The sequence below is a fragment of the Rhyacophila brunnea genome, unplaced genomic scaffold, assembly GCF_057557595.1.
Source record: "Rhyacophila brunnea isolate RB1 unplaced genomic scaffold, BYU_Rbru_1.0 scaffold_4, whole genome shotgun sequence".
In the NCBI taxonomy this organism is placed as follows: domain Eukaryota; kingdom Metazoa; phylum Arthropoda; class Insecta; order Trichoptera; family Rhyacophilidae; genus Rhyacophila; species Rhyacophila brunnea.
In genome coordinates this window covers 8,471,362-8,498,840 of record NW_028233068.1, presented here as the reverse complement: position 1 = coordinate 8,498,840, position 27,479 = coordinate 8,471,362, and the positions used below count along the sequence as shown (strand labels likewise).

The 27,479-nt window shown below is 34.7% G+C and overlaps 1 protein-coding gene across 2 annotated transcripts in view; it reads right to left on the bottom strand.

Annotated features, from left to right (window-relative positions):
- Positions 1–1,342: 1,342 nt before the first annotated feature.
- mura (ring finger protein murashka) overlaps positions 1,343–27,479 on the bottom strand; it is a 29,068-nt gene continuing 2,931 nt past the window's right edge. The window contains exons 2-14 of one of the 2 annotated variants that reach the window (XM_085954251.1): positions 22,028–22,227; positions 17,616–17,692; positions 17,378–17,495; positions 16,148–16,340; positions 15,248–15,479; positions 14,474–14,560; positions 13,573–13,701; positions 11,884–12,036; positions 11,122–11,401; positions 10,875–10,953; positions 10,495–10,679; positions 9,818–9,930; positions 1,343–9,175 (exon numbers count right to left, since the gene is read on the bottom strand). In XM_085954251.1, the coding sequence (XP_085810377.1) occupies positions 9,113–9,175; positions 9,818–9,930; positions 10,495–10,679; positions 10,875–10,953; positions 11,122–11,401; positions 11,884–12,036; positions 13,573–13,701; positions 14,474–14,560; positions 15,248–15,479; positions 16,148–16,340; positions 17,378–17,495; positions 17,616–17,692; positions 22,028–22,227 (1,909 nt within the window). In that variant the 3' untranslated portion in view covers positions 1,343–9,112. The remainder of the gene's footprint in view (positions 9,176–9,817; positions 9,931–10,494; positions 10,680–10,874; positions 10,954–11,121; positions 11,402–11,883; positions 12,037–13,572; positions 13,702–14,473; positions 14,561–15,247; positions 15,480–16,147; positions 16,341–17,377; positions 17,496–17,615; positions 17,693–22,027; positions 22,228–27,479) is intronic. The other variant, XM_085954252.1, reaches the window with a different exon arrangement.

Sequence of the window (27,479 nt, the reverse complement as noted above, 5' to 3'; positions counted from 1 at the left end):
GAGGCCCATATGATCCTATTAGGATCGGAAATGGTCAAAAGAAAGAAGAAAAAGAAGTTAATTTTTATTAAAAGTATTTTTTCTGTTATATTTTTGCTTTTATTTTATTTTCCATAAAAATAGATAAAAAAAATCAATCCCGAAATTATGTTTATTAATCCCGGGATTCATAGGTATCGAAAATAGCTCGGGATCCCGGGATTGGAATCCCTAGTCCCATCCATATCAGGTCACCAAGCCCTTATACGTTTGAGTTATTTAGAAAGGTTGCTTAGGCAAGGGAATCTTCATCTGCCTATGCGGCGGTCTACGCCTCTTATCTTTTCCTGCATTGTAACTGGAGTAAATCCGATTTGTAACAGGCTTTAAAATAACACCTCAATTGCATATTAGGAAATTTTGTTGTGATTAGTAAGTACATCGGTAATTTCAATGGAAACACATAGCGATCAGAATGTGATGGTTGTGATCCAGGTCCAATTTGGTGTGTATTGTTTACAATTTTTTTCCAAATACGTATGCTAGTCTGGGAAATTCACATGTTGTTTTTCAATGTGATCATTTGGATCCAATAGGTTGAGCAGTAAGTGGCTAAAACATCCATTTCTTGTAAAAACAATCTATGGCAGTATCTGACAGGCTACAAATTTTAATGACACGTTGAATGTAGAACAAAGCTATACAATCGCTGTAATACCGATAATTTGTGGCTTAGTATTTCATAATTATTCAAACAGATGTCATTGTGTGTTTAATTTTTTAGACTATGCAAATCAATCGACAGAGGGTAGTAACTTGAGTTTAAAGTCGGACGAGATAGCTCGCGAAATTTGTATGTGCGGCCTTGTCGATCACGCCCTCATAAAGCGAGATAACTCATTAAAGGCACAGAATTGGTTAAGACCGTTCAACGATAATTGGCAGCCAACCTGCAAATGGGCAAATTGGCTGCCAATTATCGTTGAAAATTATCAATTAACGTATATCTCGGAAACCGTTTGGAATTCGACAAATTTTATAGGAAATTTAATTAGCTTTCATTTCTTTTCTACATGCACCGTTTCCGAGATATAAGCGAAAAACTAAAAAATGGGATCTTTCGACCCCCTCCCGCCTATAGCTCACCTCCCAGGGGCGGGGACTTTTAATATGTTTACCTATGTACTCCTAACAAAGTCCTGAAGTCAAAAATTGTGACATATTTCATGCACTCTACACTCATCTTTTGAGCACTGATTGACTGGACTACATCTTTCTGAGGCATTATGAAAACGTATGTTTTGTGGGGGGGGGGAGTATATTGAGGAATTTTAAGGTAAATAAGGTAATCACAATTTTCCATATAGCAATACTGTATTTACAGAAATATCAAATAAAATCATACAATAACAGGGACTAAATATAATAATGTGATAAAAATAATACATATTTACACATTAAAATGATGTCTGAATTGGGGCCAATGGCCCTTTTTAAATCACAGATCTTAAAACGTCGTCAGTCCATACAATCTGAGCAGGAGATAAAAAATAGCGTGAAAATTTTATACCATGAAAAATGCAAAATAAAATACATTGAAAATACTATGTCAAGACGAGGGGTCACAAAAGATAAAAAACTGGGCAGATATAACATATCGAAAACAGGTGATCACCAGCTATAATAAACATTGAGGATATAATTCAAAACTGCCACTATTCAACAACTATGCTTAGTCTAAAATCATTGTCAAATAAAATCAATCCACTGCTGACATTTTTTCACAATTTAGAAAAACGCAGCCTGGTACACTGGATTTAATCACATTTTTAAGAATCAGTATAGAATCAGCAAATTATGTAAAACGAATCCGTCTAGTTTGGGAGTTAATGAATGTATTTTAAATGGGTATTTACTGAATACATCTATAAAGATGAATACTTAAACCCCGGAACACTGAAACAAGTGACAGTCGTTTTAACGTGATACGTACCAAAGATAAAAAATTACACATCATGAAATAATATTGAATGCTGATGATGATGGTGACTACAGAAAATATAGTATTATGAGATATTGATGCTAACGGAATATCAAACATTGTAACATGCTTGTATTACATACTGACCAAATTCATTTATCATTACAGCTATTTCTTTATGTTTAACAATAAACTGTTTATAAATAAGCTTGCCTTCAAAAAGATGCTGAAGTTCTTCATTAGTCTTTTTATTTTATACAGAGGTTCCCAATGTATTGGATCATTAATTTTCGACGATAAATCGATACACATTTCTTTTAATTTACATAAATAACCGATTCAGAGTGAAATAGTTAGATAATTATTATGCTTTAATTTCTTACAGTTAACAATCTCTTTTTCAAAATATTAATTAATTATAACTGTCCAGCGCATCTATTCTATACACAAGAGGACAGTTTTTCATATGTTTGTATTGAAATATAATTTTTACAAAAAGTTATTGTAATTGTTACAATAAGTGCTATGTTTTAAGGCTATACCTCAGTTGGGGCATGGTCTAAAAAGATCGTGGCTAGGCTGTGCAAAAGACGCGTGCCAAACGAAATATAATTTGTCATACACATCCAACATGCGTCCATTTAATGTTTTGTTTATTGTTCTATTAGTAACAATAATAATATATTCATTGACGTGTTTTCTTTTTCAAGTAAATGGGTAACATTTTTTAGTCATCTTTACACGATTTAAGAATTAATACCCCCGTCGCCATCACGAAACAAATTGACGTGTTCACAGCTCGACTATAGTTGAAAATTATTTGCCGTTTAACTGAAGTACCGTCTTAACAGCACCTCTCTTGGCTGTGCTAACTTTTAGAGATAAGACAGTTTTGACGGCTAACTTATTTTAACAATTATAATACCTCAATACAAACATAAACAACCGCCGATAGCAGTCTTGTGTATAGAATAGATGCGCAGAAATAAAATAGTAAATTATATAAATCATCCGGTTTCAGAGTTACATCTATCCCATAGATTACAATGTTAATATATAGGATAGTTCTAATTTTGAATGTAAATAATATAGCCGTATGTTTTTGTTTCAGTTTGCCTAATTTAATACGGGAACCTCTGTCATTCGATGAGTAAAAAAAATCATAACAAATGTTAAAATTAAACAATACACCTACGATCATCAATCATTTTAATTTGTTTTCATTATACCAAGGGAGGGTTATTCATTTTACATCTAATACAAAAATAAAGCTCGCTACCTTTGTAATTTGGCAGAAAATGTTGTGTCCTTAGCGAGGGAATAAAATGCACAAGTCATGCAAATTCGCGACAAACAATGTGTAACATACATACTACCCTGCCACCAGAAGAAGTATAGTTTAATAATTACATTCTAACGCACAAAAGAATCAAAATGCCACGGGAACATGAGTTAATAATGTACAACGAATGAAAATTATTATACCTTGTGGAGATAAAAACTTATTCAATGCGAAAAACTATTCAGTACGGGATAAAACGGCAAATTGTGTTTTTGTTTATTGCCAACGGAGAAGCCCTATAACATTAAACAATGGCACTTATCACAATATCATACCATACTCATTCACATCCATTCGTATTTTGAATTTCTGTTCATTTCACAACTGGAACAGAAAAACCTTGCACATGAAACAAAGAAGAAAAGAGTTATACATAACCCAAAAAAAAGAAAAATAGAACTGTCTCGGATATGTTAGGCCCCTCGCACACACAAACTCAAGGCGACTGCAACTCACCAAATTATCTATTCAATTTGGTTGAAATTCATAAAACGCATGTAACTTGGTATACTAATGTTTGGAAAAAAACTTAATTTAATTTCTTTTATTGTGTTAACTGTCAATTCATTGTGGAAATGCATTGTATTTTAATAAAATGCAAATTTTTATCATACTTACTGTCCCTCTGAGGTGGACGAAACCGGTCCAGATAATATTAATTAATAAAAGTGGAATAAGTGTGATAAAAATTTGCATTTTATAAAATTAACTCATTTAGTGCTAACACTGCGACTGGCGCGTTTGGAGTAGTTGGTCATTAGATATAATTAACATGTTATTTAAATGTGGTAATTAAAAGGTTAGCAGTGATTGTAAACTTAACTTCCTTGCAACTAAAGCAGAAGGCGCTTGGCAAGGCTGTCACCAGGGAACACAAAATTAATGGGAACTGCTTTACATTACTGGGCACGATATAACAGGCTACGCATGTCAAGTATGGAAAAATATGGGATAAACTTAACACGTGTTAAAGATTGTAGAAGTATGATAACAATATGCACTAAAGTTTGTCACGTTAATGTAACATGCATTCAATATTGAGGGCAGTCGGCAAACTTTATCATACTTGGGTTTCATAGCCTGACTGTCATAATGTACCCTGCTCCAAAATCTTGGTCCATAGCGATGGCTTTTACATTTGTATTTATTAGCCTGGCTAAAAGCACCTCTACCAACCGAGTGTGTGTGCGGCCTTCAACTATAGTTCCTTGTTTTGGCCTGTCAAATCATACAGTACAACAATGCCTGACTGGCGAGCATGCAAGGTTGAAAAATACCCTTCCACAAATTGAATCACTGTACTTTGGGATGTATCTATAATTGATGGATTGAACCAATATTTTCACCAATTTCTAATTATTCTTAAACACCAATACAAAATATCTGCTTCGTCGTCAGTGGTAAATGACCACGTATTTGACAATTACTGTTTTTAACATATTCGCTCTATGGAAATAAATCACATTTATGTGTGCAATAGGAAAAGTGATTATGTTGGTTTATCTGAGTTCAGATTAAGTTGGGGTCACCTCGAGTGTCTGTGGGCAATGAGGAAGTATTAATTCGAACTGAGACGGACTGTTATACTCATGCGGTAAATATTTTATCCACTTTCTATATGTATGGCGAAAATCTCATGCTGTTTTTTTTCTATGCGTGCTTGATCCAGAGCAAGGACCCAATGGGTTGGGTGAATGGCTAACAACCATTCTCGTAATGAAAAAAACACCTGAGCGTACAGGTAAGCTATTATATAATACAGGAGAATGTTATTTTTTTACTGAAGGTTTCTTGATTTATATTCATTTTAGTAAATACACTTTACAACTGCATATATCCATAATATTATTATTACATATTGCTATGTTATTATGCACTTTCATTGATTTTTTTTCTTCCTTACTTTAAAATGTCATATTAAGTATATATTATATTGGGGTTTACGCTTTCTCAATAAAACATTTAAAATATCAATATGGTATAAACCTTTGACAGTTCTATATTCCCTCACTCCACATACAATATTCTTTACTCAATTGCCATAAATTAAAACGGACTAGAAAAGCATTTTGTACATCACTTCTTCTATTTCCAATATCATATAATGCTATTAATTATGCATTCGAGAGACTAAAAATTCTTCAAGGCAAAAAAATCGATTGTCTAACAGCCATATGCAGAAAAATATATTTGTAAGTATGTATGTATATCATTCATTTATAATATTGCAACACCGAAGCAAAAATATTTCTCCACTTTTATTGTGATTCTATTTTCGAATTATACTACAGACAAGTATTTTTATGGCTAATGAGGGAACCATTCCGTGGTTAGTAAAAAAAATATCTGGCAAATTTGTAACATTAATTATTACTCTTATTTTATTATTATAATAGTTTCGCTATTTTAAAAGCCTGCATCATCAAGGTATAGGGCAGACTTAATTAACTATTTTATTTTGCATATTTTTGATGTGACGTCATAATAAATATGTACATAAACTAAAAAAAATTAAAGCAACATTTTTCTCCCCTTCCCAAGGCAATTAGTTTAAACACAATTTAATATTAATAATGCATGGAAATAGATTTAATATTATTTAATAAAGTGTATAAAAAAACATCTAAAATTAACAAATATGTTATGCAAATATTATTCATATTTTTTGGTAGATATGAGATTTAAACGTGTGGGTATATTGTGAGTTGGCCGTATTTATTAACAAAGGTTATTATTGCCATGTATAAAAACTAAACGGAAAAAATACAACGAACCATTCAGTTTATCCCATTTCCATATTACATCAATAAAACGTAAAATATAAAAATCATGCATTTATTAGAAAAACAAAATTAACCAAGTCTATCACAATGGTAAAAAAGAAACCACAGCAATAGGAAAACTTTAATGGATAAAATAATCGAAGATATCTTTACAAAATCAGATCAATGTTCCTATAATAATTATGTCTTATGTTCATAAGCAAAGTGCGACGACGTCTCAAGAGTTCATAACGTTTTTATGTAGGTACATACATCATTCTATTAACCATTTATATTGTCAATAAATGTGAACGAACCTGTTTTTTAAAAATGCCTTCAATTATCAAATTTAAAAAATTATAATAATAAAACATTAAAACAATTTCGAACAGTGGAAAAGTTAACAAAAAAAAAAATGATAGGTTGGTAAATCTATGTCGATAACGATAAAAAACAGCGTATGCTCAAATTTTGAATCCTTTCTGAAAATATTGACCCTTGGTATATAAAGTAATGCGGGAAAAAAACACACCTTTCGACAAATTACTTCCTTGATTTCGAACTAGAAAATATATGTATAGTATGTTTCAACAAGGCAAGCTTATACACTTCAACATTATATTATTACACATTTGAAATTTCCGTGCGATACAGTGATTTATTTTTAAAGCTCGACAGATAGAACCAATAAGCAAATACATAGTCTAAATCAATGACATCCAATATTGAAAGGTTAGTGTTTCTTATGGCGTATTCAATGAAAAACAGGAAATTTGTAATTTCATCATTCTAAAAATATCACATCCAAATTGGTTAATCGAATCAAATCAAGAAAACGGAAAAGATTCAATAAAATGGGCGACATTATTATTATTATATTACGTTCACTGAAAGCATCTAATATTATCGATGCCTTTTAAAAAGTACAGCGCATATAAATCTACCACCAACACACACTCCATATTCAAAGCATCACACGACGCACATAAAATAAAAGTCAATCGGCTACATCCGTATTTAAAAAAACTCATATTCGCAAATACACTCAAGACACTAATAATGAGCACTGGAACAGTGTAAAATGGCAGATATACCAACTATTGCACTTGGAAATTTAAAAAAAAATATTCATGAAGTCTAATAATTTGAATGTTTCCAAATGTTACAATTTAAATGCCTGTATTATTAAATCTGACAGATGCAGAAGTGATAGTTCGAGAGAACCGAGTGTCATAGATTAGTGTCCGACAGAAGTATCGCGCTTTACTTAGAATTATTATTATTATAAACACGATTTTCATTTGTTGTCCCCACACACATACGGCATCACTCAGTCAGAATTTTTCTTTCACCATTTAAAAAAATAAAATAGCTATCTTAATGATTACTCGCCCAGTGGTGCGGCGACACGATCTCTCTCGTTTTTTTGTTCATTTTCAAATTAAAGCGTGATTTCTTTTAATGTTCACAAACACACATACAATATAATAATATAAAGGAAGTAAACAATAATAATCATTATTAACTATTGATACACTAAACAACAACAATGAGATATGGCCAAACTTTCCCACTAAATATTATTAACAATATAACAAAAAAAAAATTGCACAGAGTAAGAATTCATTTTATCAACAAACAGTTTTTGACATATTCGTAAGCATCTAATAATACTCCCAATAAAATAATAAAGACACACTCAACATGATGAAGTGTTGGGCTACGCAAAGTTGAAACGGAACGGTATTGTCATTAGTAGTTATATAGAAATAATGCACAATTGACACTCTATTTACAGGGCCTAGATAGAAAAAAATCTTTCTCTAATGAAAATATTTTAAACTATGCAATCACTGTCATAATACTCTACCCAATTTGTCGTCACCATGTATGTATTGAGACTGATATAAACTCAACATGAGACAACCACAAATGAAAAATATAATAATAAAAGTGAATAACTTACTATTTCTCAGTAGGGATACTATAACCGCATATAATTTTTTTCCACTAAGTGCGAAGACGATTTGTTTATTGCTATTAATTAACAACACGGCCCTGGTAAATGGAAAGTCAAAAGTATTTCATGATTTTGATCATGTAGCTAAACAACCTAGGATGTAAAAACACATATCGATATATATATAGTGTTGAATACAAAGATATTTAATTTAATGCAAGCACAGTGTATACATCAGAACCGGTTTCGTCTGCTTAGCAATACGAATAGTCAGCTGAATCAGTTGAAAACGTTCCGCTTATCAGACAAAACCATTCATAACATGTACTGTCTTCATTTTAGTTAGTATAATATCTTTACGCGAAGAATTGATATATAGTGAACACTATTATATCACACTGAAGTGAAAAATCTTACGATTATGTTTAATTGGGAATATTATAATGTCTTACTAGTGGTTATAACTGAAATGTAATTTACAAATCGCTTAGTAACGACGATCCAACTGTGAGGTGTTGCGACAATGAAGAAGAAGTGAGCCTCAATGCCTCGGGACTAAAACTACAATAGAGATACTAAATTTAACAATATATAATGTTTAAACTGTACGGATGTACGTGTTGTGTGTTCATATCTGCTCTCTTTGTAATAAGTACTTATTATACTACGGAAACAGTCATTGATTACAGAATATCTGGAAAATGAAGAACTTAAAATCCAATCTGAAATGTAACCGCATCTCCCTTTCATATACATATCTCATTGAAGCAAGGCGGCAGAAGGTTTTCTCTCGTAAGTCTGTACCAAGTCTCTCTCTCTCTCTGTTCTATACATAGACTTCACTGGGTAATCAATATTGCTGAGTTCGTTTCAAGTATCAAAACTGACGGAATGCGAAGTCGATCACCTTCACAGTTGGACGGCCGATGCTCGTTATGTATTCAAAAGAATGCAGGTGCGGGCGAATGGAGGAAGAAGTTATCAGGCGGAGGGTGTGACTTCAATAATAATTATTGGCAATGGTAAAGTTTAAAAAGCGAAGACGGAAGACCGTGGTTTTAATTTTTAGAATGCAAACTGCACAGCGCCTAGTCACTGGTCGACAGGAATTCTGATGCGTTGCCTCGGCATATCGGACAGGTGCGATTTGTCTGAAGAAGAAGATAAATCATCATTAATTAAAGCATTTAGCAATGTTCAAGTAGAGCCTTACGAACTTGACGACTGACAACCAGTCACAGCTGTAGAGAACCAATGTGTCTTATGACAAGGTCATGCATCTCAAGCTCACTCACATGTACTTCCATTGAATCGGTGGTTATTCTTATCACTGTCTCATGCGTGTCGTCATATGTCGCAGTCACCGAGTTTGAAAGGCTATCTTAAGATATCTGCACATACTAATTACGATTTTTAGCAATCCAGTAAAATCCTTATGTCTCCAAATGCTCATTTCAATTGAAATTACAGAATTTTAAATTAACACAAGCCTTAAAACCCACTAATTTACATTGGGCATGTGTTTCCTTCCAGTTTCATGTCTGCAAGTATATTTGACATTCCAATACCTGATACAATTTGTACAAAATCGAGTCCACAGATTAATTAATCATCCATGCTATAAATTACATTTAACTACATAATAACAAGTTTTTTTTTATTTCAATCAAACAAAATATAGATATGAATGAAACCATTTTATCTCAAATAAGTCAATAGTCTTACAGGAAAGTAATGTTGTTACTTAATTGAGAAACAAAAGACCACAGGAATAAATTGAGTAGTTTTCTTACCCGTAGCCATTTGTCGACACACTTGGCGTGGAATTCGTGCGAACAGGGCAGCACTCTCAACAGCTGTCTCGCTTCCCACTCACACATGCATACAACACAAGAACTCTGGTCACCTAAAATAACAAATACAATTTGTTACCTCCGTTTCCAAGTAGTAACCACGTTATAACTACATACCATAAAATGACACTTGTCATCATTCTATCCTTAGCACCTCAATTATGTTTATAATATCTGATTCTGTAATCCTGTAAAAATTAGGAGGTGAACAGTTTATTCTGAGATTTCGATGTATTTTAAAATATAAACCATTCATTTTGTTAAGGCACTACTTTAGCTGGCTTTTTTTTGTCAAAAATCATATAAAAGTAAAAAGATGGAATCAAAAATCAAACGGATTTCCAAAATTATAAATTTCAGGCACAACATGTATCAGATTTTGACTTTCTTAATAAATAACCTCTCAAAAATGCAATATATGTAATTGAATTGATGCGTATATCCATGATTACATGGTATAACAGGACCACCATGTACAAAAAAGCAAGGATATGGTTCACAATAAATTGAAAAAATCAGATCTGTGAACTAAAATTCGTAAAACCAAATGATAAATACGAAAACTTCAGTCCAATCTGAATTTATTCAAGACTGACATCACAATACGGCCAACTTACCTTGATGCGTTCCGGCGTCGTACTTATAACTGGGTAACTGATCGATCTCCAGCTTTGTGAGGCCTCTCGGTTTAGCTTCTCCGAGTCTCTCAGCCAGACTCAGCAGCGCTTCATAGTTCTCCGTCTCAGCAGGCTCCACGCCTGATACTTCTGCGCTACCGTACGGCGACAGCGGTAGCATTGCACTGCAAAATATAACACGAAACAGATAAGTCCAAGTTAAATATAAAAATTGCAGTCAACTAAGTATTTCCTGTAAAAATCGATCTGTAAAACTGTTACAAGTTTCTTATGTATAATACAGCATTTATTTCTCATAAGTGCATTCATACATCGCATGAAATCAATCATTGAAATATCTTTCAAGATGTCATACTTACAGAATGTTCAGGAAGAAACTTGGAGGTGGTAAAGGCAGGGCGCCAGATGCTCCTAAGCCAGGGATACCAGCATGAAAGCCTATAAAAGAATATTTATTGTATTAGTCTCAATTTCACATCAATGGTAACTTTAAACTGTCAATTCTTGATGAAAAGAGATTGTACTAATTAAAATAAAACTACGTATTTCACGTAATTTAATAAATATCACGACTGGTTTCAAGCTGTATATTTAAAATGGACTCACCGTGATGATGATGCGGGTGGTGGTGTGGATGATGATGGGGGTGATGCGGATGGTGATGCGGGTGAGGGTGGTGATGGGGATGGTGGGGGTGGGGATGGGGGTGAGGGTGCGGATGGTGGTGGGGGTGTGGATGGGGGTGAGGGTGGTGGAGTGGCAGGTGATGGTGATGCAGGAGGGGAGGAGGGGGCGGTGGAGGAGGCTGCGGCCGAGGCGGGGAGAGCGGCCATCGGTGTCGGAGGCGGCGCATTGCACGCCGACCTTCAGTGCTGCCACCGCGACCCTGTAAAATTTCATGAAACATGTCACAGAAGAACCTAATAGCTTACAAACAAAACATTGTTAAAATAACAATTAATTTAACTCTGTGAATTAATAACATATTCAAATATATTAAATCTTCTTTTAAATACAGTAGTTTCCTTGGCCAGTAAAAAATTGCAGAAGCAAGTTTTAGTTTAACAAAAATACCATTTTTATATGCAACAAACAAACAACAAACAGAGGGTGTATGACAATTAAAGGGCCCAGAGTTCATTTTTATACCAAGTTTGGGCTCCATCTCTATAAAAGAGAATTTTCTTCAACATCTATAAATTCTCAATATGTATTCAACTAAATATTCAAAATTTACTCGCACGTCTTACACGATCAATAAGGAAAGTGAATTGAACGATATGAACGACATTCTAATAAATAATATTCCCTCTGTCGATAACAGCGTGAAGATAGCAGATATTCTAACAGAAATGGTAGCAAGCTTACCTCTGGTCCCAGCAAAAGTGGGGGGGTGATCTGTGCGGAGGGCGGAGGAAGAAGGGAAGGAGGAGACTCTCCGCTCACTCCTCCGCCCCCGCCGCCGCCACCACCATTACCGCCACCTCCCAATCCTAGGCCAAGCTCAGAAACGTCACCTCGCTGAAACACACCATCGCAATAACCTTATAATACCACTCATCAACAAAATTGCATACAAAGTTTTAGCCTAATCGCACATACAAATTCATCTCGACAGCAACGTGTTGAATTTGTCGATGTGATTTTATTGTCATGATTTTTAAAAAAAACATCACTGGTCGCATGAAACAAATTTCACTTGACTTGGGCCTCAGGTAGAATACATTGTCAGCCGGTTTGATTTACGACAATGTGGCAGTCTAGACGATTTCGTATGTGCGACCAGGCTTACATTGTTCAGCATAAAACTGCATGCCTATAGCAAAATAACAAAGATCAATACAAATTAACGACACATATCCACGCGATGAATTGATGAATGAATTCAATTACCACACCAATGCAATGAGTATATCTCTGCTAGAAATTTTAAAAGGTATAAGGACACCAAATACCGTTTCACAGGAAAACAATCATTCAAATGTTTACCTCCCGTATATTTCATAAGTAGAGATAACCCGGCAGGTTTAATTTTTTACATTCTGCTCATTCGAACTTGGAATCGGAACGAGTCAAAATTAATATTTAAAAAGATAAAATCCACCATCACCACAACATATTTGTCCATTACAACGATTCGTTGGTACGAATCCATGTCTGTCTTACGGATAGCTTTCAGTGGCAAAGATTCAATACCAAGCAAATATAATATAGCGTTAAACATAATACAGTAAAATCCCGTTAATTCGAAATTTGCTGTAAATCAAAATTTTTACGAATTCAATGAATGAACCATAATTATGACTGATATTACTCTGAAAAAAATTGTATCAGAAACAATATTAAAAAATTGCAACAATGTTCAAAGTCAATGTTTTTTGCCATGCATTTACTGTATTTCTTAATTGTTTCTTCAATTTCGAATAAACAGGGTGTTACTGTAATAGATTTCTTGATAATTTCACCGGCAAACAATGAAATTACAAAATACTAACTGAAACTTTCAATAGTATCAAATTGTATACAATATTTTTTGTATGACCACACCACTTTGTATAGAAAAATATGACAATATATACCTATATATTATAATATAAACCGAACACATTCTATTTATTCTGAAATTTGAGTTAAGCGAAATATGATAGGAACAAACTGATGCACGTCACTATATACTGCATGTACTTGCTACTCGCACTGATAGTTACACGTGGTAACAGGCCGAATACAAATGTTTATTACCATGTCGGCCTTTTTACACGTGGCGGTATTAGTGCGAGTAGTAATTACTAAAGATTAACACGAAGCCATTGTAAACAAGCCTTCAGTGTGTATTGTATTCTTTTAGTTTCAATAAGTAGTCTTTATAACCGATAGCTATATCTTACTAAAAACACACATGTTTGACCAAACAGTCATGTGATTACATATTTGAAATTTGAAATGCAATCACTGTATCTACAAACCGTGCACACAGGCTCCATACATTATCATGGAACTTCATTAGCAAATAATATGACTTTACAACTTGCACACCTACATTGCTGTGTCGTTTACCTGCGGGTGATGCATGTAGTGGTGATGAGGCGGGGGAGAGGGGAATCCTCTCGGAGCAGGGAAGCCTCCCGGAGGACCGTAGCCCCCCAAAGTCAGCTGGCCCCCGCCGTGAGTGTACACCCCATGCACCTATACAGTCGGCACATTATTAACTTCACTATTAAATCGATCACTATCTATCCAGCAAACAATTCATTTTGTAACAGATAATTACTTTCAGTTTTCTTAACTTTATCATTGAGTCGTGTGGTTATCATAGAATTCAATATAATTAATTAGTGCATATTCCCTGTCAGTTGAGTAATTATGCTATATTCCCTCGTATGTAGAGGAATTAAAAACATAACAACACACATATTAATATCATGACAAGGGAAATGGCAGTTTTGCGTTAAAATATACTAAAGAATGAAGAAAAATATACTCTTTACTGCCCAAGGACACTAAACGGAACAAAATACTGAACCTGACCAATCAGACAGTACAAACATGTTAAAAACTCAATTTTCTATACACCTTTAAACTTTCAAGGAGTATGTACTTATCATAAAGTTAAATTTCCGCTGATAGTGACCCTTGCCGGAATGGTATTGATTCAGGTTTTTAAAATACAGATAACATTAACAGATAGAGACGCATTATATTCGCTAACCCGATCAAAATTCACTGTTCACATTGGTCAAGGCATAGTCAAATTAACTAGTACTGAACATATTTTTGCTTTCTTGGTAGCGGTTTTTCTTTATTTTACCATATTTTTGCAATAAGTGAATTAAAGGCAATCAACATGATGTGTGCGATAGATTGGATAAATTTTATATGATCTTTACTATCAGGAAAGTAAAAAAAAAACATGAAAAACCATTTAGAATATAACATTAAAAAAATTGTATATTTCTACCTGGCAAGATAAAGGCGGTGCAGGTGTACACAGAGGATAAGGCCACACTTCTCGAGTTCTGCCTAGGGGTAAACTCACAGCCGTCACCTACAATAAATGAGTTTTTATTAATAATTTGCAGCACTAAACGGAAGACATGTTTTTGGATCTCAGCTACCGAATTATTGTAGCATTGTAAAAAGAAATCCCCACATTACGAATATAAAATGAAGAGTGTTTAAATCAAAGAGTATGGACTATTACTTGAGGTAGTCATATCAGCTTCTAGTATTAAAACACTTGGTGCTGATTCCACAATATTTCTAGTATGGTTGAATTGGTAGCCATAGACAAATTAATATTGTCCAAGTTGACTATAGTCCTACAAACTTATCTAAAGAACGGTAAAAAATGGAACTACGAACACCATATGGACGCCATTTTGAAAACGTCATTCGAATGTCAGATTCTGTCCAGTTGCGAGTCTTGATTGGGTAGTTTTCGACAGTGGCTCCCCCATCCATTCTTTAGATAAGTTTGTAGGTCTGTATCTTGAACAGCTATTTTGACATTTCAGTAATACATACATGACATTTGTAAAAATATAATTCATAAAAATATTCTTAATTATGGCTAGTGTGCATATGTACATGTTTTTTTTATTCACAGGTTACTACATGTTGCAAACTACATTTGTATTATGTCAGTGCTTCTGCAAATAATGTGGATAGTGAAAATTATCAGTTAACTTCCGAAAATCAACAGGCAGCAGATTTATAACAGACAGATAGTCACCTGATTGATATCCAACATGAGCGACTGAGGCTGGGGTGGAGGCGGGCTGGGTAGGAAGTGTTGGGCGGCGATGGAGCCCCCTCCGGAAGCGTAGGCGCCTGCCTCAGGCCCCTGTCCCCATGGGCCGCTGCGACTGTCCTGTTGAGACTGCGAAGGGGTGCTGCCTCTCCCCAGGAAACGAGACCCCACCCCGCCGTTAGGTACTAAGCCCCCAGGACGTCGCAAGGGAGGACTGTACATTTAAAATACATACATTGTTATAAATATGTGGGGGAGAATAAGATCTTGTATTACCAATAATTTTATGACAGTTCTGATTTTTATTAAGAAATATGATTTACGAACATCACGTCTTGAAATATTATTTTTCATATTGCCGTGATTAATATACTATAGATGAAAGTTCGAAAATTCATTGTCTATAGTCGAACAATTTAACCTAGAACATGTGCAGAAATGCAACTTCTCAATTTCCTTTAGTGCACAGGAATTAAACATGGATAATGTGATTATTGTTATGGTTGCTAACAGTAACAGTCCTGTTATAATAACATAACAGTTTTGAGCCATCTACCATGTACAGATCAATGACAGATGGTAACTTTCGGAATTAAATTTAATGATTTTTTGTTTCACATATTATACATATCTCATTGACTTGTGCCCTGGACACTTCCAAGTCGGTCACTTATTTTATTTTCACTGCTGACGGCACAGCTGTTGTGCCCTCATTAATTGGCCATTCGATATAATTAGCATGTTATGTAAATGTGGTAATTAAATAGTAATTAAATGCTGGTGAAAGGGTTAAAAACTAAATTGGCAACCAAACATGGTAGAACGAAATCAAGACCTTGTTAATAATATTTTATAAGATGTTGAATTAATGCGGAAAGTAACCTTGGCTGTTGCTGAGAATGGTGTTGAGACTGCATAGGGTGGTGGTGAAGAAGGGGCGGGGGAGCATGAAGGAAATGGTTTCCGTTGACGCCGTTCCCTCCGCCTCGCCCCGAGCCTCCCTCTCCTCCGCCGCCCAACGAATTTGAGTTCATTGAACTGCCATTCATGGACACCACAGACATGCTTTCGCCACCTACATGATTCAAAACAAAAATATTAAATGAAAATGTATTTCGCAGCAAAGTTTAATTGAAACTGGCGGCAAGGACTGCTTTGTAAATTATAATTACTTCAGACCTTTAAGAACAAGAATATGACTGTATTAAAGACAAGCCCAGCGCCTTTATTCTACTGTACCCACTGCTTATTACATTGTTATTACCTCGGTTACACTAGGCAATTGCTCAATGTAATAACTAATGATACATTCCACTCGCTGTGGTCACAATAAAATTAAGCCGATGGTGTTGTATAATATGTGGAATCATCAACAAGTGGTCCAAATAACTAATACCTTAATGAAATGTCATTACTCTCCTGTTTCCCGTAAATTTCAAGCCTAAAGAATTATGTGATTCTTTCTACACAGTTCAACAACTTCAGATTAGGTATTCCGACTCTCCTTTTGCCTTATGGCATATAGACAAGGAGTCTTATGAGTGGTTGGGTACCTACTATCCTTTAGACATCTTTAGACTTACTTTCACATGTGAGATGATAAATAAATTACGGTACAACACACACAATCCTAGACTGTACCTTCCTAACTATTATGGGGATAGATAAATAATGAAATCAATCACAAAAAATCTTCATTTATTATTAACTATTGTATTGGAGACCTCACAAAATAGGTTGCAATTAAAGAATAAGGACATTTTAGGACAATTTAACCATTAGCCTGCACAGATGCAATTTCTTCTTGCACGCGGGACACCAAGCCTATTGCATTGCTTCCTCTCGCTCGGCACCCCTCAGACCATGGCTTTCGTGCCAAAACTATTAAACCCAACGGTATTTAGTGTTTATATCAATGTTAACTTTGATAAATATCTACAACCTAAATGGGTTTATTTCAGAAATGTTTGATTGTATTGAAATCTCAATTAACCATGTTCAATTACGCTGATTTATTATTTTTTCGAAGTCAACCTCCGGATTGAAATGAGTGTGTTTTTGAAGGTCCATAATATTGTGCTAATAATTTGAATGGTTATTTTTGAAACTGACCTGAAGACATGTGCCTAGAAATCCGTCTTCTCTTTCTGGAAGGACTGTCCGTTTTCCTCGTAGGCTGTTCACGGGAAGGTCCAGCGCCAGACGCTGCTAACGGGTTGGTATCTTGCATCTGGGAATCAAAAAAATTAAACCATCATCGAACCAGCCAGACACAGGGATGTTATACATAACGCCTATTACCAAAAGTGATTAACTACTCATATAATAAACTAAAAACAAATATTCTTACATGGTGATGGTGGTGAACAGATACAGACGTTTCCATTCCGCTTCCAGAAGCAGCTTGATCCATGCCTGAGTTGCGATCTAAAAATGAAAATCAGAGTTTCCACAGTTTTATTATCTTGAAAGTCATTTTTCCTATTCAACAAATAATGCCAAAATATTTAGGAAAAACATATTTTTCATTATTAAATAATATGATTTTCATCACTCGGCAATTGGAAACACTAAATTCAATATTCAATGTAGACAGACATGTAAAATGACATTCCATTATCAAGCCCCATTTTTAATGTCAATTGATATTTTAATATTGACTTTAGCATTTGTTAAATGAGAAAGAATGGATCATGAGATAATAATATAATATTAAACCATCGTAATATATATATACCTATCATGGAAAATACCGAATACATAATGTTATTTCCCCAAAATTAAAGTGTCAACTGCAAGCTCCAACATTAAGTTTACCAAATATATTTTACTACATGATATATTTCATTAAAATTAAAAGGTATATCATGCATGTATTGACAAAAATATAATTAAAAACCACGGACATCTGATGTACTAAAATATGGCCTTATACCTAATTTCAAACCACAAATTATATAATTGATAAAAAAAGGTAGGGCAGGGCAGGGCATAGGTATGAATGACTTGCATAACATATATATTATCTTTCTTACAAAGTCTACAAATTGTTCGGACAACACCCCAAATACTAAAATCACAATTTTTATAGTTCCACACACAAATGTTTAGTCATTTTTAGATAGTGATTTTGATTGATAGTGGTTAACTTATTGGCCCACCCATATATCGAATGGTCAGTGCGCAGATATTGCAGGACAAATTTTTACCGAAATAGAGTTACATTATACACAAAATTTTGTCATGCAAATGGAGTAATTTTTGAAGGAAGATATTATCAGAGCACATCCATTTTATATACGAAGTAAACCTCTTTCATAGCAATTTTTGAAAATTTCATTTTTATTAATTCATTCCATTTTCAAATCATAGCCTTTTCTAATCATAAGAAACTGATAATTATATTAGAATCCAGGTTCTACTCCATGTCACTTTAGATTTTCAATTATATAAACAATTATATAAACAAAAATATAAACACACCATCTATGCACTAACCCAGTGTTTCCCAACTGCCAGGCAGCAAATAATAGTTGTCGCGCATTATAAAATGCATAATATGCCAGAAATTCCAAGAAAATCGTCATTCAAATCAACATTTTTTAAGGGTATTTGTTCAAAACTTTAATTATTTTTAGACAGAAAATGAGTGTTAAAACTAATCTATAGATTAATGATCCCTTTCACGGAAGACATCAATTCATGGGCACTCAATACTCGATAAAAACAAAATCTAATCGGGTGTCGCCTGTCCAGACATAATAATTCAAACATCGTCTTAGTTTTGGATATCACTGGAAGAACATTATCCATCTCTAAGTTACAAAGCCATTAAATCTTTGTCCACATTTTCTTCTACCTATTCATGTAACAAGACTTTTTCGCCCATGTCAGAAGTAGAAAAACCCAATGGATGTCAATTTAGCGCTTTACCTCTCCGAAATAACACTGAACTCACAGTTATCAAACATTCTAGCAAAGATGCAGCAGCAGATTTCACACTAATTTTTAAAAACTAAATATTCATTTCTCAAAATTCCAGAAGTTCTATTATTTACAAATTGTTTACTGATTGGTTTCTGATTATTTATATTAACAATAGAAATTCCAGGATATATTTTTTTTGTATCAGACTGTTTTATGTCTGTTATGTCGAACTGTTATAATATAAAATTTAAAAATTAATAAAGAAAATACTAGAAACAGTGGACGAATTTGTATATCTGGGATTGGATCGACCATTAGTGGAAAAGGCGAACGTGAAGCAGAGATAAGAAGCGCACACAGATTGCGAAAAATTCGATGACACATCTTACCACTATATCAAAGGATCGGGGAATTTCAATTGCCACGAAAATGATCATTGTGCAAACATTTCTCCTTATTTTTGTATGGTGTCGAGTCATGGACCCTGAGGGCAATGGAGCGGAAAGCAATTGATGCCTTCAAGATGTGGTGTTGGCGCCGAATGCTTTGTATTTCTTGAACAGAACACAGGACGAACCAGTAAATCATTCAGAGACTATAGATAAAGGAACGGCTCTCGACAATATGTTTGAGATATATTCTCCAGTTTTTTGGACAATTTGTTCAGCGTGGACCGGATAACCTGGAGGTTTACGGTAGCCTCCAGGGAGGCGAAGCAGAGCATCAAGAAGCTCATTGGGAGCAGCCTTCACTCAGCCTGAGAGAAACAAAGGATCGTGAAACGTGAAAAGTCTCGGTCACTCAGAAGATAACGGAATTTCACGGTGGTTACGATCCTCAACCATGTGGGAACGACTAAGAAGGAAGAACAAAATACTAAATAGTGTCGGCGGTCTGCGAAATATTTCTCCTATTTTGCACCCTACACTAACCCATCGATATACTTATTATTAAAATAATTGAAAGTTCAAATAGTTTGATCGAAAATATGTCCATTGAAAGCTTTGCATTATATTTCGTCGCTTAAGAAACAACACCGCGGAAGTCAATTAATTAAAATTTTCTGGGGCAAACAAAAACCGTCTCAAAAAATTGAAAATTGATACCTTTTAACTTATTTTTTTTTGTGTTTAGTTAAAAACACAAAAAAAATAAGTTAACACATTGATCGCCAACTAGTTTTACATAAAATAGTTAAAAAATGATTATTTGTTTTTAAGGTATTATTTGATAGGTTATGAAAGAATATAATGTTTTTTTTTCATTTTGATGATTTTTTTACGTAAATATTGGTTTTTATGATGTGCCGGCCACATGTGTCCGTCGCGGCGCCAACAAGTTAATTTATTTTATTGCGCCGTGCCGGCCATTTCGCCGGTCACCTGTCCATATGTGTTGACGAGGGCATGGTGCCATTTCGCGGTGGAATTATATTTAGATTTAGATAGTATAATAAACAGAAAAGGCACAAATACGGAATAAAAGTTTTCAAATTGGGTAGTATAATACCTGGATACACATAAACTGGAAATATACGTATACATACCTTATAATCATTTTTGTTATTCTATTTTTTTATTATTTACATATTTTTTATAACTTACATTTTTAAAATCTATTTAATTTTTATTTTTATATCAATAAAAACACATTTAGAATTTAAAAGGAAAACTTTCTTTTTCATTATGTACATTCTTTACATTAGTGAGCCTATATTTTGTGACTGGGAAGACATATTTTCAGGCCAAGTGGCAGTAATATACAGAAGGGCCATGCCGGTCACCGCGTATCGAAAAATGCACTGCGCGCGTGCCCGCTGGCGCTGTAGAACAACTCTAAGGCAGGTCTTCTTTGCCGGTCACCGGTGACCCCCATGGCCCCCTGAACGTAATCCAATGCCGGTCACCGGTGACCCCCATGGCGATCAACGTGTTAAAAGGTATCAATTTTCAATTTTTTGAGACGGTTTTTGTTTGCCCCACAAAATTTTAATTAATTGACTTCCGCGGTGTTGTTTCTTAAGCGACGATTTCCTCGGTAAGTATTAGATACCAGTCTCATATCTCAATCAATAAATTATTCATCCGCGATCATTGTTCATTTAAATTAGATGTCCAAAACTGTAATGCAAATACAAAAATCATTACATGACCGCTACAATTGATAGTCGTAAAGAAGGGAAAAAAAGCTGCATTGAGTGAGATTTAAAATAAAATTTGACAGTCTAATATTGAAATGCGAATGGATAATGTATTATATATGCATATGCGACTGACTCCTATCATGGTGGGTTACACACAATACCATTCAAAATTCTACATGCTTATTCCAATTTTTACAAAGTACTATGTAGTGCATATATAAAAAAATAGTGAAATACTATTATACAAGGTTGTATTAACGGGTGGCTAAAGGTGGAGATTCGACATAAATAGAGCACACTAAACTTTGTCAGTCATACTTATATTTTGTTTTCATTGAAATAAGAATACAATTTACAGATGGTGCTTGTTAGTTTTTAGTCTAGTTTTTAAAATTCAATTAAAGCCTGCCTATCACCCCGCGGGTGATAGGTATGTATTCAAAACACCCCACTCGGCTCAAGATTTTTTATGGGATATATTTTCTAGACAATTTCCAGACTTTCAACATTGCAGCAAGTAATAAATAGTTCATTGAATGAGTTTGTGAATCCATCTGCCCATGCAATTGTCCGGGTATGAAAAATTGTAGCCAAGGAAAAATATTGATATAAATTCTTTTGAGTTTTAGATTGCAAGCACCATTGCTCCATTTGCATATTATATATTTAGACAGGGCAGACTGACTACTCACCCTGCATCTGATTGAGCCTGCGTTGATGTGAAACATGAAGAGGCATGTCATCGCTTCCTCCGCGCGACAAGCAGTCGTCTTCTCTGGACCTGGTGAAGCCCCTCTCGTGGGGAGGAGTGGGAGGTGCTGGCTTCGGATAGCCAGGGTAACCTCCGCCGGCGCCGCCGTTCGCCACATTCTCACCCCGCCCATTGCCATCGCTGTAAGGATTATTTCATTATTAAATATTCATAAATATCACAACCAAACAATGTTTTCATTATTTCCAGTTCTGTGATAAGGTTTGTTACTAAGTATCTACAACAAACACAGAAGAGGCCAGTGGCGGGTAGTGTACACAATTTCTGACAGTTTGTAAAGCATTCGGGACCGTTCATTGTTCAGCATATTAAACGGTATGCAGCCAATGAGGTGTCGACTGATCAGTATGGAGAATTTTCATTCAATGAGATTTGATATCGCTATGATGCAGATGAGTCCAAACTTTTAAAATACTGGTTTATCATGAAACTAGTGACAGTACGGTACGTAATTAATTAGCACCAAAGGTTTTGGAGTATAAATAGAAGGAGCCTTATATATTATTTCTGTTGACATTTGAATTATTTATCAAACGCATGAAGCATGGTTAAGTTGGTAAACCCCACAAATAGGTATCAACATTGAACAGTTGGCATTCTGGTTTTCTAAAGCTCAAATTACATTGGCAGATTGCATTTGGCCCGATCGTCTGCCATGAATGTCAAAATCTATTCTCGATGCTTTTCAAGGATCGTGAGTAAAGTGGGATAATTTCTATTTTTCGTCGTCCCGATCCAAGGGAAGATTGCCGAGAACGTACAAAGATATCTGAACACCGCCCACTAGGTTTGACAGCTCAGTTTTGACGTAAATTTGCACGGGAATACTGTTCAGTGTTGCCACCAATCTAACGAAATAGTTTTCGGTCAACCAATAATTTTAATAATAGCAACACAATGTTTATTTCAAACCAATAAAAAACAAGGACCAACGCGATTGAATCGTCGCGTGTAATTGCAAATAGTGTGAAAACGCTGGCCACGACGGTCGGCATGGATCGTTGGATCGGGTTGGGTCTGCGCGTCTGCCAATGTAATTAAGCCTTAACACACGCAATGGTTGCCATTTTTTTATGTTCATTGTGATTACTTACTCGACTGCAGTTACAAATGACTTTTACATGATTTGTCAACTAAATAATAATGCAGAAGTGTAGCATTATTGCTGTTTATCTACTCATCGTGACAGATTGTCTTTTTACACGCCCTGAAAATTGACAAATAAATGTCATAGAAGTTCTCTTCAAATGAGCTTGCAATGTGAAATTACTTGTAATTACCGCTAATTTCATACATGTGGACCGGTGGTACATTTAGGCTCTATCTCTATTTTCAACATATTTGATTAGCACAGTAAGGGAAAAATTTAAGAAAATTAAATCATATAATATAATGTATCTCTAGATAGGTACGTTATTGCATCTTCCTGTGATTAATTAAATATCAAATAGTCAAAACAACTTGTTTTTACAATTTAAAGATTTTATGTAATTATGTCGATGATTGAGAATGACAAATCAGGACACAAAACTATGAAACCCACTGGAAATTTTCACCACGTTATTCAGATCGCATACAATTAATCTGTGCAACTCCTTGGCTATGCCGATGATATAGACACAGTGACAAGATGAGAACCAGCCTTAAAAGAGGCATTTACCGCACTGGAAAGAGCTGCCATAGAAATTGGACTCCAGGTGAATCAAGAAAAAACAAAATACATGCCTGCAAGTGAGGCTCCTTCAAGCTCACCACTCACGATTGACACGTATCAGTTCGAAAGGGTCGATGAGTTCATATATCTGGGATCACGCATTACCTTTCAAAACGACATCAGCCAAGAAGAAGGATTACTCTGGCAAACAAATCTTACTACGGTTTACAGAGACACTTCAGATCAAGACTCCTCTCAAAGAAAACTAAGATAAAGTTATACAAAACGCGCTTATCAGACCTTATTAACCTATGGGTCGCAATGCTGTGCTTTATCAAAAAAAGATGAGAGGAAGCTGGATATCTTTGAAAGAAAGATATTAAGAAGAGTCCTAAGGAGCTGTATGTGAGGAGGATGGCACGTGGCGAGGAAGGTACAACCATGAACTATATGCCTTGTATGAAGATCCCCCTGTAGTCTCACACGTGTAAGTGGGGCGACTTCGTTGGGCAGGCCATGTCTCAAGGATGGAAGACACCCAACCACCAAAGAGGCTTCTCTTCAACAGACCAGAAGGGAAAAGGAGGGTCGGGAGACCTAGACTGCGGTGGCTGGACTGTATAGAAAGAGACACAGCATCCCTGAGACTGAGGCAGTGGACGGAGCTTGCTGCAGACAGAAGGGAGTGGAGACGTTTCCTGGAGGCGGCCAAGACCCACTTTGGGTTGTAGTGCCGATGATGATGATGATTCAGATCGCCTGTTAATTATGTCATAAACATGTACATAAAATAATTTAAAAAAATGTATACGCAGTCCAATGCAGACGGAACAATACATTATATCAGGCCTAATCTTTTCAGAAGACTCTCTGTCACTTTCTTTCAAATTAATAGCCAGATAATCAAGTTTTAAATGGATTTTAAAATCAGCAAAAAGATGATACCTAACAATTTAACATACAGGAGTAACCAGACTCGTCACGTTGCAATTCTGCAATTTCATATGATATTATCCTCCAAATTTTTCAGTTCCATATCAATTTTTATAATTAGCAATATTATGATCAATTAATAACATGACATATTTTTTTATAAATTATTGTTACATAGTAAAATTGTCATAGCAGTGCAGTAATACGACACAACATGTAGAGAAGTCGTATTTTGGATTAAAACACTATGTTATCTATCTACTTGTGTCACGGTGCAAACATATTTCCATTAGATAGTGTTGTATCTTAAGACATAGTCATTTTTATATATCGTCGCCGTAGATGTCAAGGGAGCCAAGCCACAAATTTGCAAAAATGAGTAAAATACACAAAAGCATTTTAAAATCATCAAAGATGCTGTGGTCAATGGATTTAACCCACAAAACTCTTTTGACTACATTTTTTGTACATTTCAATATTCAGTGGTCAAGAGATATAACACACATAACTTCTAAGATACTATTTTTTTTAGTTATTTGTACAAAATAATAAAAAGATAATACCACAAAGTATATTCTATGTTGATAGTTTCACCATTATATCTTGAAAAACAAAAAAGGTCAATAAAAAAACGTTTTTTTTTTGTCACACAAAATCTTTGAGTGCATGTTTCTCAGCATTATGATTTTGTGGACTGGCTCCCTTGACATCTACGGCGACGAATGTATCGCTGAGTTTCAAAACTCGCTATAACAGTTTTTCATTATGTTGAGAAAATAAATAAAAACTTTTTGAACTAAAAAGGTTTTTGAATGTTTCAGTAGTGTTATAGCGGGTATTGATAGACGCATTGATTTTGTTTCATAAATGACAGTTAATCGTAGCGGATTTTGAAAGAGGCGATAAAATTTTCATGTAGATATTTTAATAACGAATCCATCGATATATATATTATATTTCTTAATTATTTCAAAAAAAGTGTTATAGCGGGTTTTGAAACTCAGCGACACATATCTAAATCGAAAATTTATAAATTTCAATGTGTCATATCACTAACATGTATGAACTAACTAACATGTGTCCGCGAATTGTTCCGCGACACATTACTTTACTGGTGTACACCATTTTTTATTCAATACCTTTTTGTTTAGGTAATCTAGTATTTTAGCCTGTTATACATACTTACTATTTATTTACAAGAACAAAATTAATAAAACTATAGTACATACACCTACTTGGAAATATTGCGGAAATCATTGATGAATCACAAAAAATGTTCAACCGTGTATGAAAACCTTTCATAAACCACCAAACCAACTGCTGTTGAAATTCAATAGGGAAATGAATAGATGTACTGTTAAATATTATACTTAATATAGAAGTAAATTGGGAAATCAAAATATAACAAAAATTCAAGAAGTACACAATAATTAATATGATTATACAACTTGGACAGTTTCCAATTGAAAATCATACAAATCGCAGCAGTCACCATCTTCTGTTTATGAGTGCTGACTAATCACCTTTAGACAAAGAAGTTATATTGATATGATTCAACAATCGTTTTCTTAACACACAATGGCTTTGTAGTGTGCGACAGCATCCAAGAAACTACCCCCAGGGAAGAGACAAAGACGACAATCATTGTCATGATATCCATCAGCAGAACGTGCAGCAGATTGTACAATGCATTTGTAAAGCGCATTGATATGTAAGTACAAAGGGCATGTTTCCAAAAATAAAACAGTAGATTATAACGTAGATAAGCGTGTTTACAGCTGACAATACAGTTTTCCTTCTTCAACCATGTCAAAAAGAAAGTTGCCGATTAAGAAACCTATTTTCAATTTAATATCTATATAGAGTAATTAATGAATAAGCGAATTCCCAACATTTTACGATACACAGACAATGCTATAATTATAGCAGAATCAGAAGACGACTTTCAAAGAATGCTCCACAGATTTCAATGGACAGCAGCACAAAAAAATAAGGTGGCATTATTCTATTGTGAAAAACAAACATTTTCAAGGAAGCCACCAAGATGATTAAAGATACACCAATAGAGCAGTTAGTTATACAGTTCGGATATCTGGAGGCGGATCTGCTCGGTTATCAAAAACTTAATAGTGAAATTAAGCGGTAAGTAAATAAATCTGCAATCATCTCAAGATGTACATGAGACGTTGTTTCAAAAAACAAAGACAGCAAAACACGAATTTATAATACCTGCCTCAAATCAATATATTATAACATATGGGCTGAGGCCAGATCAAATTAAATGTATGTCGCAAAGCCAAGAAATGGGAACACTCAGAAGCAACGCAGGCAAAACCCTCAAGAGATCATCCGAGAAATGTTGATAATGTGGTCAGATAACTAGAATTCCAAATACTGTAAATCCACAAAAGACCTGCTGACCAAATCTTGCCCCTACCACACCTCCCAAAAGATGGAATGATTGCTGGAACTCAACTTTGCAAAAATTTGATTATAAACATACCACATAACGTCGATAGTTTTGACAGAAAATAAGACGTAGTTTAAGCGGAACCGAACCAGAGAAAACGATGTAATAGTCTTCATGTAAGAGCTGTCGGATACAGTATCCGTGACATTAATTAAAGTTGGTCTGTATAATTCATGGGCACTAGAAAAAATCGCAATCTGCTCAAGTTCACGGTTTAATTCTTCCACTATAGAAACAGAGCCTATGACTTATAACAAGATGAAGATTAATGTAAAATTCTATTCAGAACTTTTTTTCTGTCTCACTAACTTTAGC